We start from the raw sequence: 15,820 nt of genomic DNA, 5'->3' as shown, positions 1-15,820 counted from the left end.
CTTATCTAAATGCTTTCTTACAAAGCTCTTCCTACAAATGAATCACATCATTAACGGAACCTGTGGCTGCAGTTGTTGTGAAGTCTGTTCTCTGAACCTCAATCTTTAGCAAGTTGTTCCAAAAGTACTCTCTGTCATGTATCCTACATGTTTACTGCTTGTACTATTACATATGATGTGCCACCAGAGGGCAATACTATGGGAATCTTGTACACCAGCTGTATGGTCACCAGAGGGCACTGCAGTGGGAGATTGTAGGTTACCTGTACAGGTGTGCCAGGCCTAGTATAAAAGGCAGGCCACCATGTGTGATCCTCACTCGGGAGTTATATTAAATGGACTAAAGTCACTACAGTTCAAGTGCAATACATTGCCTCGTGGAGTCATTATCAGAGCATCTAAAAACATAACACTCTTAACCTCCGAGCATATGGTTCAAGAAGCATTTGGTTCTCACAGTTTTTAGATGGTCATTTTTCCATTTTAATTTTGTATTTGTAATCATTTTTTTCCTTTGCCTGGCTTGCTGCCTCCAGACAAATGGCTGGGCACGTTGCCCCACTGCTGTATCACCACCAATGGCTGGGCACGATGCCCACTACCGTATCCCCACCAATGGCTGGGCACGTTGCCCACTGCCGTATCACCACCAATGCTCCACCAACCAGTCGCCAGGATTCCCTTGCTGAAACATGTTTCAGCTCCAGCCCCGCCCCACTCAGCTCAGATTGGGAACCACGAGTGTCTCCTCTCCGGGGCACTCCACTCCACTGCACCACCGCCGGCTTCAGCTCGAAACTAATCGTGTATGAGAATGGTTGTTCCTGTGAGAGGGTTGTACCCCCAGTTCTCTGTTCAGTTTGCCCTGCATTTGTAAGGACCGTGTTTAAAAACAAGCAAAACCAGCTCAGTCGCTTCCTGTGGGTGCACTGCAGAGCTCTGTTTGGGAACCTATGCATGTGGCAACTTTCCTCAATGGTAATGAGCTGTGGGGACTAAAAAGAAAGACTTGCATTTCTGTAGCACCTTTCACAACCACCGGATGTCTCAAAGCGCTTTACAGTCAATGGAGTACTTTTGAAGTGTAGTCACTGTTGCAATGTGTAAAACACAGCAGCCAATTTGTGCACTGCAAGCTCCCACCAACAACAATGTGATAATGATGAGATAATCTGTTTTAGTGATATTGATTGAGGGATAAATATTGGTCAGGACATCGGGCAGAACTCTCCTGGTCTTCTTCGAAATAGTGCCGTGGGATCTCTTACGTCAACCTGAGGGAGCAGCTAGGAACTCGCTTTAATATCTCATCTGAAAGACGGAACCTCTGACAATGCGGCACTCCCTCAGTACTGGCCCTCCGTCAGTGCAGCGGAGCCCAGTACTGCCCCTCCAACAGTGCAGCACTCCCTCAGTATTGCTCCTCTGACAGTGCAGCACTCCCTCAGTATTGCCCCTCTGACAGTGCAGCATTCCCTCACTATTGCCCCTCCGACAGTGTAGCACTCCCTCAGTACTGACCCTCCGACAGTGTAGCACTCCCTCAGTACTGACCCTCCGACAGTGTAGCACTCCCTCAGTACTGACCCTCCGACAGTGTAGCACTCCCTCAGTACTGACCCTCCGACAGTGTAGCACTCCCTCAGTACTGACCCTCCGACAGTGCAGCACTCCCTCAGTACTGACCCTCTGACAGTGCAGCGCTCCCTCAGCACTGCACTGGAGCGTCAGCCTGGATTTATGTGCTTAAGTCGCCGGAGTGGAATTTGAACCCACAACTTTCTGACTCGGATGGCGAATATGCTATCCACTGAACCACAGCTGACTCTGCTAAACGGAGAACTGTGGCTATGCATCAGATACCAGCTCTGGAGATGTGGCCGTATCTGTTGTGTGTGTCTCCCCTCCTGTACATTCCTCTGTTTGGGGTCTGGTTCTGTTTTAGAAGCATTGCAACTAATATGTGCTCCCAGACTGTCCATGTGTAACCCTAGTCTGTAAGAATCGATGCACTAATACACACAGGAAAGTGTGATCGAATTGTCTGATCACAAATGGGCTTCTTTGACAGTGGACATTGAGCAGCTACAGAACCCCTCGCCAGTACATCTCTCTATGCCCACCCCCCTCCTGTTCTGTGGGCGCTGGGCTGACTGGCAGTGTTCCTGCCCCCGGGCCATGAGCAGCACAGACCAGGGGGAGTGTCCTTGCCTGCACGGCCCTCTACCATTACCCTGGTTGAGTTTTTGCTGTAGTACTCCTACAATGCAATCCAGGTTCATTGTGACCGGAAAATATTTGGAGTTTGAACAGCATTAAGAAAAAATTGATTGCAAAGAGGAACTCCAATCTATTTAGTCTGAGATCATCTTAAAAGGGTTCCAATGTACATGGTGCCCAAGTCGGTTCTTAATAGAGATATAAAGAAATTAAGTTCAGTCTGGGCGTCCGAGGTTTGATGTGCCCCAGCACCACGCTGTCGGCGGCTTTTCGCAATTCTCCCTCGTGTGTTGGACAGAGCAGAGGATGGGCCGGGTGCATTACTCCATTCCCGCTGAAGGAGCCACCTGTACATGTTCCAATAGTGAGACACCACACACACTGCTGGCTGGCTGTGAACCGAGAGGGTGGAACCAGCACTGAAATCCTGAGTCTAGGGCAGTGTTGTCACCGGCTCAGAAAACGGCAACACACGGAATGTTTTCTATTTGAGGGTTTTTTTCCCCCCCAAGTTTAGCACGATGTTTTGTGACATTTGGTGTGGGCTGGTTCCGGGAGCCTGGATACCTCTTCCTGTTCCGGTTCGAGGTTTGATCTCCACCCAAACAATGAGTTGGTTTTTCAATATTGTGGCATTGGACAGCCAAGGGGAAAGTAATCTTATCCCTCTTAGCAGCTTTAGCAGAATTCCTTTTAGCACCTGCGGCGTATTCCATTAATTGTGTAGCTGTCAGACAGCACGTGGCTGTGAAAGGATTAGCCACGGTTTAATGAAGAATATGTGCGGCTCCCCCCCTCCCCTCCCCTTCCAAAACTGACCCACGACTCTCAGCCAACAGTCCAGTAGCTGACTGCTGACTGTGCTGCCAAGGCACATTATCCTCTCGGTGTATGTGTCTGTTACCTGAAGGTTCACCACCTGCTCCGCTAATGCACGGGCGACAGCTGCACAGACACTCTCAGTTCCGATGGCTGTAAACAGATTAATGGGTGTTTGGAGAGTGACTGGGAGACAGCAGCCATCTGAGGAATGTGTGCGTTGGAATGAGCATGATGGTATTATATGTGTACAGTACCTCGCTGAGATTGACCACGGTTTTATTGGGGAATTAGTCCAAGGAGCAACTTTATGCAGAGTAACTCTGTCCAGTCAGCTGCAGGTTCTGGGGACAAAGTGCCTGGGGTGGTGGAGGTGAGGATTGGAGGGAGTGCATCCACGAAGGACATGGATGAAACAACTTTCGTTCCTCTTCTGAGTTAGGAATGGTCAGGTTGTCATTTTGTGAGGTATTTGAAGTCCACGTAGGGGGTGCCCCTAAACCTCTCCTGCCCTCCCTCCTTCAAACCTACCTCTTTGACCACGCTTTTGGTCCCCTGCCCTAATTTCTCCTTACGTGACTCGGTGTCAAACTGTGTGTGACAATGCTCCTGTGCAGTGCCTTGGGACGTTTTACTGCATTAAAGGCGCTGTATCAATGCAAGTTGTTGCTGTTTTATCTCGTGTACAAAGGTTCAATGGGCATCTGCTTCTCGTCTGCTCACCGTGCACCCTTCATCATCATAGGCAGTCCCTCGAAATCGAGGAAGACTTGCTTCCACTCTAAAAGTGAGTTCTCAGGTGACTGTACAGTCCAATACAGGAATTACAGTCTCTGTCACAGGTGGGACAGACAGTGGTTGAAGGAAAGGGTGGGTGGGGAGTCTGGTTTTCCGCACGCTCCTTCCGCTGCCTGCGTGTTTTCTGCATGCTCTCGGCGACGAGACTCGAGGTGCTCAGAGCCCTCCCGGAAGCTCTTCCTCCACTTCGGGTGGTCTCTGGCCAGGGATTCCCAGATGCCGGTGGGGATGTTGCATTTTATCAAGGAGGCTTTGAGAGTATCCTTGAAACGTTTCCTCTGCCCCCCTGGGGTTACTGTGCAGTTGACGGGCAGTAATGGCCACCTCTCGTATGGAGAAACGTGCATGGTTCAGACGCGTCAGGCTGCCATGGTCACTATGGCCACCACCATCCCCACAGTACTGTGCACACAACGGGCTCCCACAGTGCACATGTTCCAGCGCCGGTGCTCCTGTGCATTATTCCATCAGCATTGACTGCTTTAGGACACAGTACCCACTCAGTGACCAGGTGCATTTAAAGTCTGTAATGTAAGTGGCGTTAATTGGTTTGTATGTTTCCCCTGGTCTACGCTACATTCAGCATCATTAAACTTACAGCTGCTTTCAGGTATTGTGTGAGAAGTGGTGTGCGTGTGAACTCTGCCGGGCAGGCAATACCTGCAGGAGAAGCCAAACCTCCAGCCCTAAAGGTGTTATCTTTAAAATTTTAAACAATGCTTGAAAAATGAGCTGGATTTATCTCGATCAGTTTTCTAACCTGAACTCAGAATTTTAGGCATTAATATTGTGCCTATGTGGAACACCTCAGAATGGCTCCCATTACGTGTGGTGTGCGCCGACTGTTATAGACACGGCAAAGGGTGTTCACTATGAACAAAGCGGACTGGGTAAAGAGTCATGATTGAGTGTCGCATAAATACTAAACTTAATCTAGAAATGATGCAGCTCCAGAGATTGAGCACAAAATCCAGGCTGACACTTGTGCAGTACTGAGGGAGCGCCGCACTGTCGGAGGGGCAGTACTGAGGGAGCGCCGCACTGTCGGAGGGGCAGTACTGAGGGAGCGCCGCACTGTCGGAGGGGCAGTACTGAGGGAGCGCCGCACTGTCGGAGGGGCAGTACTGAGGGAGCGCCGCACTGTCGGAGGGGCAGTACTGAGGGAGTGCCGCACTGTCGGAGGGGCAGTACTGAGGGAGTGCCGCACTGTCGGAGGGGCAGTACTGAGGGAGTGCCGCACTGTCGGAGGGGCAGTACTGAGGGAGTGCCGCACTGTCGGAGGGGCAATACTGAGGGAACGAACATCCAAAGCACATTTTAATGTCGGAAACGTCCCAAGGTGCTCCGCAGAAGACGAGAGTACAAGGGGGTAGAAGTTATGTTGTAGCTGTACAAAACCCTAGTGACCACACATGGAGCACTGTGAGCAGTTCTGAGCACCACACCTTAGGAAGGATATATTAGCCTTGGAGGGAGTGCAGCATCGGTTTACCAGAATGATACCCGGATTCCAAGGGTTAAGTTATGAAGAGAGATTACACAAATTAGGGTTATATTCCCTAGCAGTTAGAAGGTTAAGGGGTGATCTGATCGAAATTTTCGGGATATTAAGGGGAATAGATAGGGTAGATAGAGAGAAACTATTTCCCCTGGTTGGGGTGTCTAGGACTAGGGGGCAGAGTCTCAAAATTAGAGCCAGACCTTTCAGGAGTGAAACCAGGAAACATTTCTACACACAAAGGGGGGTAGAAGTTTGGAACCCTCTTCCACAAATGGCAATTAGGAGCACAGTAGCATAGTGGTTATGTTCTGGACTAGTAATCCTCCGCCTGCCCTACGATGACATGCAGGCCGTGATCCTTGCCAACGGATCCATTACCAACCCAATCCACGACCGGACCGGGGTCAAACAGGGCTGTGTCATTGCCCCAACCCGCTTCTCAATCTTCCTCGCTGCCATACTCCACCTCGCAGTCAACAAGCTCCCCACAGGAGTGGAACTAAACTACAGAACCAGTGGGAAGCTGTTCAACCTTCGTCGTCTCCAGGCCAGGTCCAAGACCACCCCAACCTCTGTCGTTGAGCTACAGTACACGGACGACGCCTGCGTCTGCGCACATTCAGAGGCTGAACTCCAGGACATAGTCAATTATTTACTGAGGTGTACGAAAGCATGGGCCTTACGCTAAACATCCATAAGACAAAGGTCCCCCACAAGCCTGTCCTTGGTGCACAGCACTGCCTCCCAGTCATCAAGATCCATGGCACGGCCCTGGACAACTTGGACCATTTCCCATACCTCGGGAGCCTTTTATCAACAAAGGCAGACATTGATGAGATTCAACACCGCCTCCAGTGCGCCAATGCAGCCTTCGGCCGCCTGAGGAAAAGAGTGTTCGAAGACAAGGCCCTCAAATCTACCACCAAGCTCATGGTCATTAGGGCTGCAGTAATACCCGCCCTTCTGTATGGCTCAGAGACATGGACCATGTACAGTAGACACCTCAAGTCGCTGGAGAAATACCACCAACGATGTCTACACAAGATCCTGCAAATCCCCTGGGAGGTCAGACGTACCAACATTAGTGTCCTCGTCCAGGCCAACATCACCAGCATTGAAGCACTGACCACACTTGATCAGCTCTGCTGGGCAGGCCACATTGTCCGCATGCCAGACGCAAGACTCCCAAAGCAAGCGCTCTACTCGGAACTCCTTCATGGCAAACGAGCCAAAGGTGGACAGAGGATATGTTAAAAGGACACCCTCAAAGCCTCCCTGATAAAATGCAACATCCACACCGACACTTGGGAGTCCCTGGCCAAAGACCCCCCTCAGTGGAGGAAGTGCATTTGGGAGGGCGCTGAGCACCTCGAGTTTCATCGTCGAGAGCATGCAGAAAACAAGCGCAGGCAGCGGAAGGAACGTGCGGCAAATCTGTCCCACCCTCCCTTACCCTCAACCATTGTCTGTCCCACCTGTGACAGGGACTGTGGCTCTCTTATTGGACTGTTCAGCCACCGAAGGACTCATTTTAAGAATGGAAGCAAGTCTTCCTCGATTCCGAGGGACTGACTATGATGATGATGAATCCAGAGGCCTGGACCAATGATCCGCAGACATGAGTTCAAATCCCACCATGGCAACTGGGGAATTTAAATTCAGTTAATTAAATAAATCTGGAATAAAAAGCTAGTTTCAATAATGTGACCATGAAACTACCGGATTGTTGTAAAACCCCATCTGGTTTTACGAATATCCTTTAGGGAAGGAAATCTGCCGTCCTTACCTGGTCTGGCCTATATGTGACTCCAGACCCACAGCAATGTGGTTGACTCTTAATTGCCCTCTGCAATGGCCTAACAATGCACACTAACACCTTCTCGAGGGCAATTAGGGATGGCCAATAAATGCTGGCCTTGCCAGTGACGCCCACATGCCAGAATTATTTTTATAAAATGATGCTAGATCAATTCATTTTAAATCTGAGATTGATCAAATTTTGTTCGCCAAAGGTATGAAGGGATGCGGGCCAAAAACTGATATATGGCGTTAGGTCGCAGATCAGCCATGATCTCATCGAATGGTGGAGCAGGCTCGAGGGGCCGAATGGCCTCCTCCTGTTCCCATGTTTCAGAGGTGCAGACAGACATAATTGGATGCTGAACCACAGAAGGAGATATTTGGAGGAGTAAGCAAAAGCTTGGCCAAAGAGGTAGGTTTTAAGGAGCGTCTTAAAGGAGGGCAGAGAATAGAGAGGTTTATGTAGGGAATTCCAGAGTGTGGGGTCCACCAATGTTGGGCCGAAGGGATAGAAACATAGAAAATAGGTGCAGGAGTAGGCCATTTGGCCCTTCAAGCCTGTACCGCCATTCAATGAGTGGCTGAACAGCAACTTCAGTACCCCATTCCTGCTTTCTCGCCATACCCCTTGATCTCCCTAGTAGTAAGGACTACATCTAACTCCTTCTTGAATATATTTAGTGAATTGGCCTCAACAACTTTGTGTGGTAGAGAATTCCACAGATTCACCACTCTCTGGGTGAAAAAGTTTCTCCTCATCTCGGTCCTAAATGGCTTACCCCTTATCTTTAGGCTGTGACCCCTGGTTCTGGACTTCCCCAACATTGGGAACATTCTTCCTGCATCTAACCTATCTAAACCCGTCAGAATTTTAAACGTTTCTATGAGGTCCCCTCTCATTCGTCTGAACTCCAGTGAATACAAGCCCAGTTGATCCAGTCTTTCTTGATAGGTCAGTCCCGCCATCCCGGGAATCAGTCTGGTGAACTTTCGCTGCACTCCCTCAATAGCAAGAACATCCTTCCTCAATTTAGGAGACCAAAACTGTACACAATACTCCAGGTGTGGCCTCACCAAGGCCCTGTACAACTGTAGTAACCACCTCCCTGCCCCTGTACTCAAATCCCCTCGCTATGAAGGCCAACATGCCATTTGCTTTCTTAACCACCTGCATGCCAACCTTCAATGACTGATGTACCATGAAACCCAGGTCCCATTGTACCTCCCCTTTTCCTAATCTGTCACCATTCAGATAATAGTCTGTCTCTGTTTTTACCACCAAAGTGGATAACCTCACATTTATCCACATTAATCCACATTATACTTCATCTGCCATGTATTTGTCCACTCACCTAACCTATCCAAGTCATTCTGCAGCCTCATAGCATCCACCTCGCAGCTCACACTGCCACCCAACTTAGTGTCATCTGCAAATTTGGAGATACTACATTTAATCCCCTCGTCTAAATTATTAAGGTACAATGTAAACAGCTGGGGCCCCAGCACAGAACCTTGTGGTACCCCACTAGTCACTGCCTTCCATTCTGAAAAGTACCCATTTACTCCTGCTCTTTGCTTCCTGTCTGCCAACCAGTTCTCAATCCACGTCATCCCCAATCCCATGTTCTTTAACTTTGCACATTAATCTCTTGTGTGGGACCTTGTCGAAAGTCTTCTGAAAGTCCAAATACACCACATCAACTGGTTCTCCCTTGTCCACTCTACTGGAAACATCCTCAAAAAATTCCAGAAGATTTGTCAAGCATGATTTCTCTTTCACAAATCCATGCTGACTTGGACCTATCATGTCACCTCTTTCCAAATGCGCTGCTATGACATCCTTAATAATTGATTCCATCATTTTACCCACTACCGATGTCAGGCTGACCGGTCTATAATTCCCTGTTTTCTCTCTCCCTCCTTTTTTAAAAAGTGGGGTTACATTGGCTACCCTCCATTCCATAGGAACTGATCCAGAGTCTATCGAAAGTTGGAAAATGACTATCAATGCATCCGCTATTTCCAAGGCCACCTCCTTAAGTACTCTGGGATGCAGACCATCAGGCTCTGGGGATTTATCGGCCTTCAGTCCCATCAATTTCCCCAACACAATTTCCCGACTAATAAGGATTTCTTTCAGTTCCTCCTTCTTACTAGACCCTCTGACCCCCTTTATATCCGGAAGGTTGTTTGTGTCCTCCTTAGTGAATACCAAACCAAAATACTTGTTCAATTGGTCCGCCATTTTTTTGTTCCCCGTTATGACTTCCCTGATTCTGACTGCAGGGGACCTACATTTGTCTTTACTAACCTTTTTCTTTTTACATATCTATAGAAGCTTTTGCAGTCCATTTTAATGTTCCCTGCAAGCTTTCTCTCCTACTCTATTTTCCCTGCCCTAATCAAACTCATCGTCCTCCTCTGCTGAGTTCTAAATTTCTCCCAGTGCCCCGGTTCGCTGCTATTTCTGGCCAATTTGTATGCCACTTCCTTGGCTTTTATACTATCCCTGATTTCCCTTGATAGCCACGGTTGAGCCGCCTTCCCTTTTTTATTTTTACGCCAGACAGGAATGTACAATTGTTGTAGTTCATCCATGCGGTCTCTAAACGTCTGCCATTGCCTATCCACTATCAACCCCTTAAGCATCATTCGCCAATCTATCCTAGCCAATTCACGCCTTATACCTTCAAAGTTACCCTTCTTTAAGTTCTGGACCATGGTCTCTGAATTAACTGTTTCATTCTCCATCCTAATGTAGAATTCCACTATATTATGGTCACTCTTCCCCAAGGGGCCTCGCACAACGAGATTGCTAATTAATCCTCTCTCATTACACAACACCCAGTCTAAGATGGCCCCCCCCCCCTCAATTGGGATACACAAGTATCCCAATTGGGGGAGCGCAGAGTTCTGCAGGAGGTTGTCAGGATTGGGGAGGCTGCAGAGGTTAGGAGATGCAACGCCATGAAGTGCTTTCAACGCGAGGAGGAGAATTCTTCATTTGGAATTGTTGGGGACCGAGAGCCAACAGAAGTCAGTAAGGATAGGAGTGATGGGAGCAGAGTGAGGTCAGGAACAGGCAAGGGGCAGCAGAGTTTTGCATGAGCTGAAGTTTGCAGAGGAGACCTGTTATGTCTGTAATGTACTTATGAATGACTCCACGAGTCAATGTGTTGTACTCAAACTGTAGTGATCTTGGTCCTTTATTCATAACTCCAGAGTAAGACACAAGCATGGTGGGCAGCCTTTTACACTGGGCCCTGAACACCTATGCAGGTGACCCTCAGGTCTCCCACCGCAGTGTCCTCTGGTGGACAGCCTCTGCCACAGGGGCAGGAAACCCCGGTCTCCACCAGTTGCACCCTCTAGTGGTGCCAGCATAGTATATACACAGTGTAAACCTTATTGATAGTACAATCAGGTGACAAGTCTCCATCTTATGCAATTGTACAGTGACTACACAGAGTATATCTATAGTCTGCATATATAACAAGACCGTTGGAATAGTTGAGTCTGGAGGTGGTAAAGGCCAGGGTGAGGATTTCCTCAACAGCTGAGATAGGGCGGAGACGGGCGATGTTATGGAGATGGAAGTAGGTGTTCCATGTGATGGAGAGGAGATGGGGTCAGAAACCCAGCTCGGGATGGTATCGATGCTGAGGCTGCACACAGTCTGGGTCACCTAGAGATGGTGGTTGGGCAGGGAGAGAGCATTGGTGCTAAACAGAATTTTAGATTTTTTTTTCTGCTAACTGCATTTTCAAAAAGAATTGAGCATACGCACCAGCAGGAAGAACGGTTGCACCAAGTTCGTAAATATTTTAAAGTCGATTCTCTGACTTTTATTTAAACTGCAGCATCATCACTGGCCGGAGGGGGTAATTCCCATGTGCTTTTGACGAACGAACTATCGCAGACGATTAACTAACGTTATTATCAATTGAGAATCATCATAAAAGGCAGGGAGGACTTGGGCAGTAATCCCGTGCGTGCTTACATAGCAACGCCATAGTCACACTGACATAAACCGCTTTGTTGGACAGAGATGCATTCGGTGCATTAAAATTTAGAAAGTTTACAATATTGTAGTTTCATCCAATTGCGAAGGAAAAAAAGGAACAGTAATTGCCGAATGGATATCTGGAGCGGTGTGGCTGAGAATGATCAATGTTGGAGTTTTCATTGACTGAGTTACAGGTTACTAGGAAAATTCGGCTACATCAGGTCTGCACTTTGAAGCCATCCCCGCAATGTATATTATACAGATTCACTGTTTAACCCGGATTTATTGCAGCCAATGGGTATATTAACCAGCCTAACCTCAGTGATGGGAAAATTATTGGAAAAAATCCTGAGGGACAGGATAAATCTTCATTTGGAAAGACATGGATTAATTGAGGGCAGTCAGCATGGATTTGTTAAGGGAAGGTCGTGTCTGACTAACTTGATAGAATTTTTCGAGAAGGTAACCAGGAGGGTCGATGAGGGCAGTGCATATGATGCAGTGTATATGGATTTTAGCAAAGCTTTTGATAAGCTCCCACATGGCAGACAGGTCACGAAGGTAAACGCCCATGGGATCCAGGACAAAGTGGCCAGTTTAATCCAAAATTGGCTCAGAGGCAGGAAGCAAAGGGTAATGGTTGATGGGTGTTTTTGTGACTGGAAGGCTATCTCCAGTGGGCTTCAGCAGGGCTCACTGCTAGGTCCCTTGCCTTTTGTGGTATATATCAGTGACTTGGACTTGAATGTTGGGGGTATGATTAAGAAGTTTGCAGATGACACTAAAATAGGCTGTGTGGTTGATAATGAAGAAGAAAGCTGCGGACTGCAGGAAGATATCAATGTACTGGTCAGGTGAGCAGAACAGTGGCAAATGGAATTCAATCCAGAGAAGTGTGAGGTAATGCATTTGGGGAAGGCTAACAAGGCAAGGGAATACACATTAAATGGTATGACACTAAAAAGTGTAGAGGAACAAAGTGACCTTGAAGTGCAGGTCCACAGATCCCTGAAGATAGCAGGCCAGGTAGATAAGGTGGTTAAGAAGGCATATTGAATACTTGTCTTTATTAGTCAAGGCATGGAATACAAGAGCAGGGAGGTTATGCTTGAACTGTACAAAACACTGGTTGGGCCGCAGCTAGAATACTGTGTGCAGTTCTGGTCATCACATTACAGGAAAGATGTGATTGCACTGGAAAGGATGCACAGGAGATTTATAAGAATGTTGCCTGGACTGGAGAATTTTGGCTATGAGGAAAGATTGGAGATGCTGGGTCTGTTTTCTTTGGAACAGAGAAGGCTGAGGGGAGACCTGATTGAGGTGTATAAAATTATGAGGGGCCTGGATAGAATGGATAGGAAGGACCTGTTTCCCTTGACAGAGCGGTCAATAACCACTGGACATAGATTTAAAATAATTGGGGGGAGGTTTAGAGGAGATATGAGGGGAAATTTCTTCACCCAGAGGGTGGTGGGGGTCTGGAACACTCACCACATTTAAAAAGTACTTGGATGTGCACTTAAAGTGCCGTAACCTACAGGGCTATGGACTGAGAGCCAGAAAGTTGGATTAGGCTGGATAGCTCTTGGTCGGCTGGTGCGGACACGATGGGCCGAAATGACGACCTTCCGTGCTGTAAATTTCTATGTTCTATTTAACCTCATTAGACCGTACCATATTTGCTAGCCAAGCCCCCGAGCTGATGTGCAGGTCCACAGGTCAGGGGTTGGTCTGCTTGTCCCTGAGCTGTGCCTACAGCAGCCTTCCCATGACAGGTCACCCAGTGGGCAAGGATGCATTGAGGCTGTACCTGACCACTCTGTGCCGATCCACTCCGTCATCGCGCTATCCAGCAGCATCTTTGAAGAAGCACTGCCGGGACGCTTTGATGCTTCTGCATTTAAAAACTAAATTCTAGCAGCTTTACAGATCATTCTCCAAATCTAACGTCCCATTAATGCAGTCAAGGAGTCGGATAATATAATTGCCCGAGTAGCTGCAGCCTCGTATTTTGTTCAAGGGATATGGGAAGCGGGCGGGAAAGTGGAGTTGAGGTCGAAGATCTCATTGAATGGCGGAGCAGGCTTGATGGGCCGAATGGCCTACTCCCGCTCCTAATTTTTATATTCTTATATAGATCCAAGTCTATAAATCCAAATCTTTCTTCCCTTATTCTCGAGAACTCTCCGAAGGCAGGTACATTGTATTCCATGTGTCCTGGGGATTAATTACACCATTGCAAAGAAAGTAAGTCTTGGATTTATATTCACGACCACCAGATGTCTCAAATGTACTTTATAGCTTTTGAAGTACTTTTTGGAGTGTAATCACTGTTGTAATGTGGGAAACGCGGCAGCCCATTTGCGCACAGCAAGCTTCCACACACACCAATGTGATGATGACCAGATACTCTGTTTTTGTTAAGTTGATTGAGGAATAAATAATGGCCAAGATACCGGGGATAACTCCCCTGCTCTTCTTCAAAATAGTGCCATAGGATCTTTTACACCACCTGAGAGGGCAGATGTGTTAATGTGTCATCCGAACTACGGCACCTCCGACAGTGCAGCACTCCCTCATTATTGCCCTTCTGACAATGCGGCGCTCCCTCAGTACTGCCCCTCCGACAGTGCGGCGCTCCCTCAGTACTGCCCCTCCGACAGTGTGGCGCTCCCTCAGTACTGCCCCTCCGACAGTGCGGCGCTCCCTCAGTACTGCCCCTCCGACAGTGCGGCGCTCCCTCAGTACTGCCCCTCCGACAGTGCGGCGCTCCCTCAGTACTGCCCCTCCGACAGTGCGGCGCTCCCTCAGTACTGCCCCTCCGACAGTGCGGCGCTCCCTCAGTACTGCCCCTCCGACAGTGCGGCGCTCCCTCAGTACTGCCCCTCCGACAGTGCGACGCTCCCTCAGTACTGCCCCTCCGACAGTGCGGCACTCCCTCAGTACTGCCCCTCCGACAGTGCGGCGCTCCCTCAGTACTGCCCCTCCGACAGTGCGGCGCTGACCCTCCGATAGTGCGGCGCTCCCTCTGTACTACACTGGGAGTGTCAGCCTAGACTTTTGTGGTCATGTCCCTGGAGTGGGACCTGAACACACAACATTGTGACTCAGGCGAGAGTGCTGACACATTGGTGTGTAAGGGGGTATAGGTTTTGAGTTGTTAGACGTGTGTGTGTGTGTGTGTGTGTGTGTGTGTGTGTGTGTATTCTTTTCTATCTCTTCTTTCAGTGCTGGGGGTGTATCGTTTTAAAATTGACTCTGTCTGAGATCCAATGAGGAATCTGCTTTCTGACACTGGATCTGTCTGATTTTCTGATTTGTTGAATAACGGTGCTTCACTGGAGAGTACTGTCACTGGCTGTCAACTCTCGGCAGCTCACGATGAAGAGGTGACTGTTGAATCATATTGGTGAGGGGAAGGGGATGGAGAGAAGCGCGGTAGGGGGAGGGACAGTGTGTCCTGCTGGGAGGAGAGGGGGAGACAGTATGTCCTGTTAGGGGGGAGGGAGAGAGAGAGACAGTGTCTCCCACTGTGGGAAAGGGGGCGGGAAATAATATGATCATGGTTTAATGGGGAAAGGTGGAGACGGGTATTTTGCCCTCAGAGCGGATGTCGATTTTAATTAAATTGGTTGTGACAAAGATGCTGCACAGTGTAGCAGATGGGGGCAGTTTCAGTATGGGAGTTGGGGAAATCTTTGGCTGGGGGATTTTAACTTCGTCTTTAGTGGGGACATGAGGAGTGGGTGGTGGCCATTCAGACCACTGGCCAGCTCTGCCCTTCCCCGCACGTCTGCCCCAGTTAGGGAATCCTGTTTCAGAAAGCACATGATTAAATATTATCGGATTGCTGATTCTATGGGCTAGAAGTGATGATCGGTGAGGTTGTTGTACAACAGCTGAACGCACTCACTCTGCACACAGCAGGCAATAAACCGTTCAGCCATTTATACCGCGGGTTTCAAATAGACGATCATTTCCAGTGTGTCGGCTAACTGAAGAAATGATCTTTGAAACTCTTAATTTCTCCAGTGAATGAACAGTGACATACTTGGGTGATTCATTTGAAACATTGCAACAGAATCATTCGCTTCAGTAAAATAGCGAGTCCTGTTGTGTGTAAGCTGGTTGGTCATTGAGCGTGGTAATATTTGAAGTTGGCTGATGTGAATGTTGCTAATGGCATGTTTCTCTCTCTCTCTCTCTCCCCCCTCCAGCCTCAGTACACAAACCTGGGGCTCCTCAACAGCATGGAGCAACAGATCCAGAACAGCTCCTCCTCCACCAGCCCCTACAACAACGACCACACCCCCAACGTCACGGCGCCCTCACCGTACGCTCAGCCCAGCTCCACCTTCGAAACGCTGTCTCCGTCACCGGCCATCCCGTCAAACACAGACTACCCGGGCCCACACGGCTTCGACGTGTCCTTTCAGCAGTCCAGCACCGCCAAGTCTGCCACGTGGACAGTAAGTGACCTCGACCAACACTGACCCAACCTGCACGTTGCTTCCGGCGGGTATCGAGGTGCATGCGACCACTTGATAACGGGCACTGCCCTTCAGGCACAAAGATACCATTGGTGCACTAGGTTTGGCCTGAAGAAAAACTGCATATCTCATTTAAAATAAAAGCAGGGAGCAAGGGTGGGGGAGAGGGAAAGAGAGCGAGGG

General features: G+C 48.8%; 1 protein-coding gene across 3 annotated transcripts in view; it reads left to right on the top strand.

The window, feature by feature from the left end:
- The window catches only part of tp63 (tumor protein p63), a 384,611-nt gene that overhangs the window by 275,797 nt on the left and 92,994 nt on the right, over positions 1-15,820 (top strand). For all 3 annotated transcript variants that reach the window (XM_070883827.1, XM_070883826.1, XM_070883828.1), the window contains one exon: positions 15,365-15,616. In XM_070883827.1, the coding sequence (XP_070739928.1) occupies positions 15,365-15,616 (252 nt within the window). The remainder of the gene's footprint in view (positions 1-15,364; positions 15,617-15,820) is intronic.

Source organism: Pristiophorus japonicus, chromosome 6 (genome assembly GCF_044704955.1).
Source record: "Pristiophorus japonicus isolate sPriJap1 chromosome 6, sPriJap1.hap1, whole genome shotgun sequence".
Lineage (NCBI taxonomy): Eukaryota > Metazoa > Chordata > Chondrichthyes > Pristiophoridae > Pristiophorus > Pristiophorus japonicus.
Note: the sequence above shows the minus strand (reverse complement) of the source record. Positions and strands in the feature narration are given on the sequence as shown.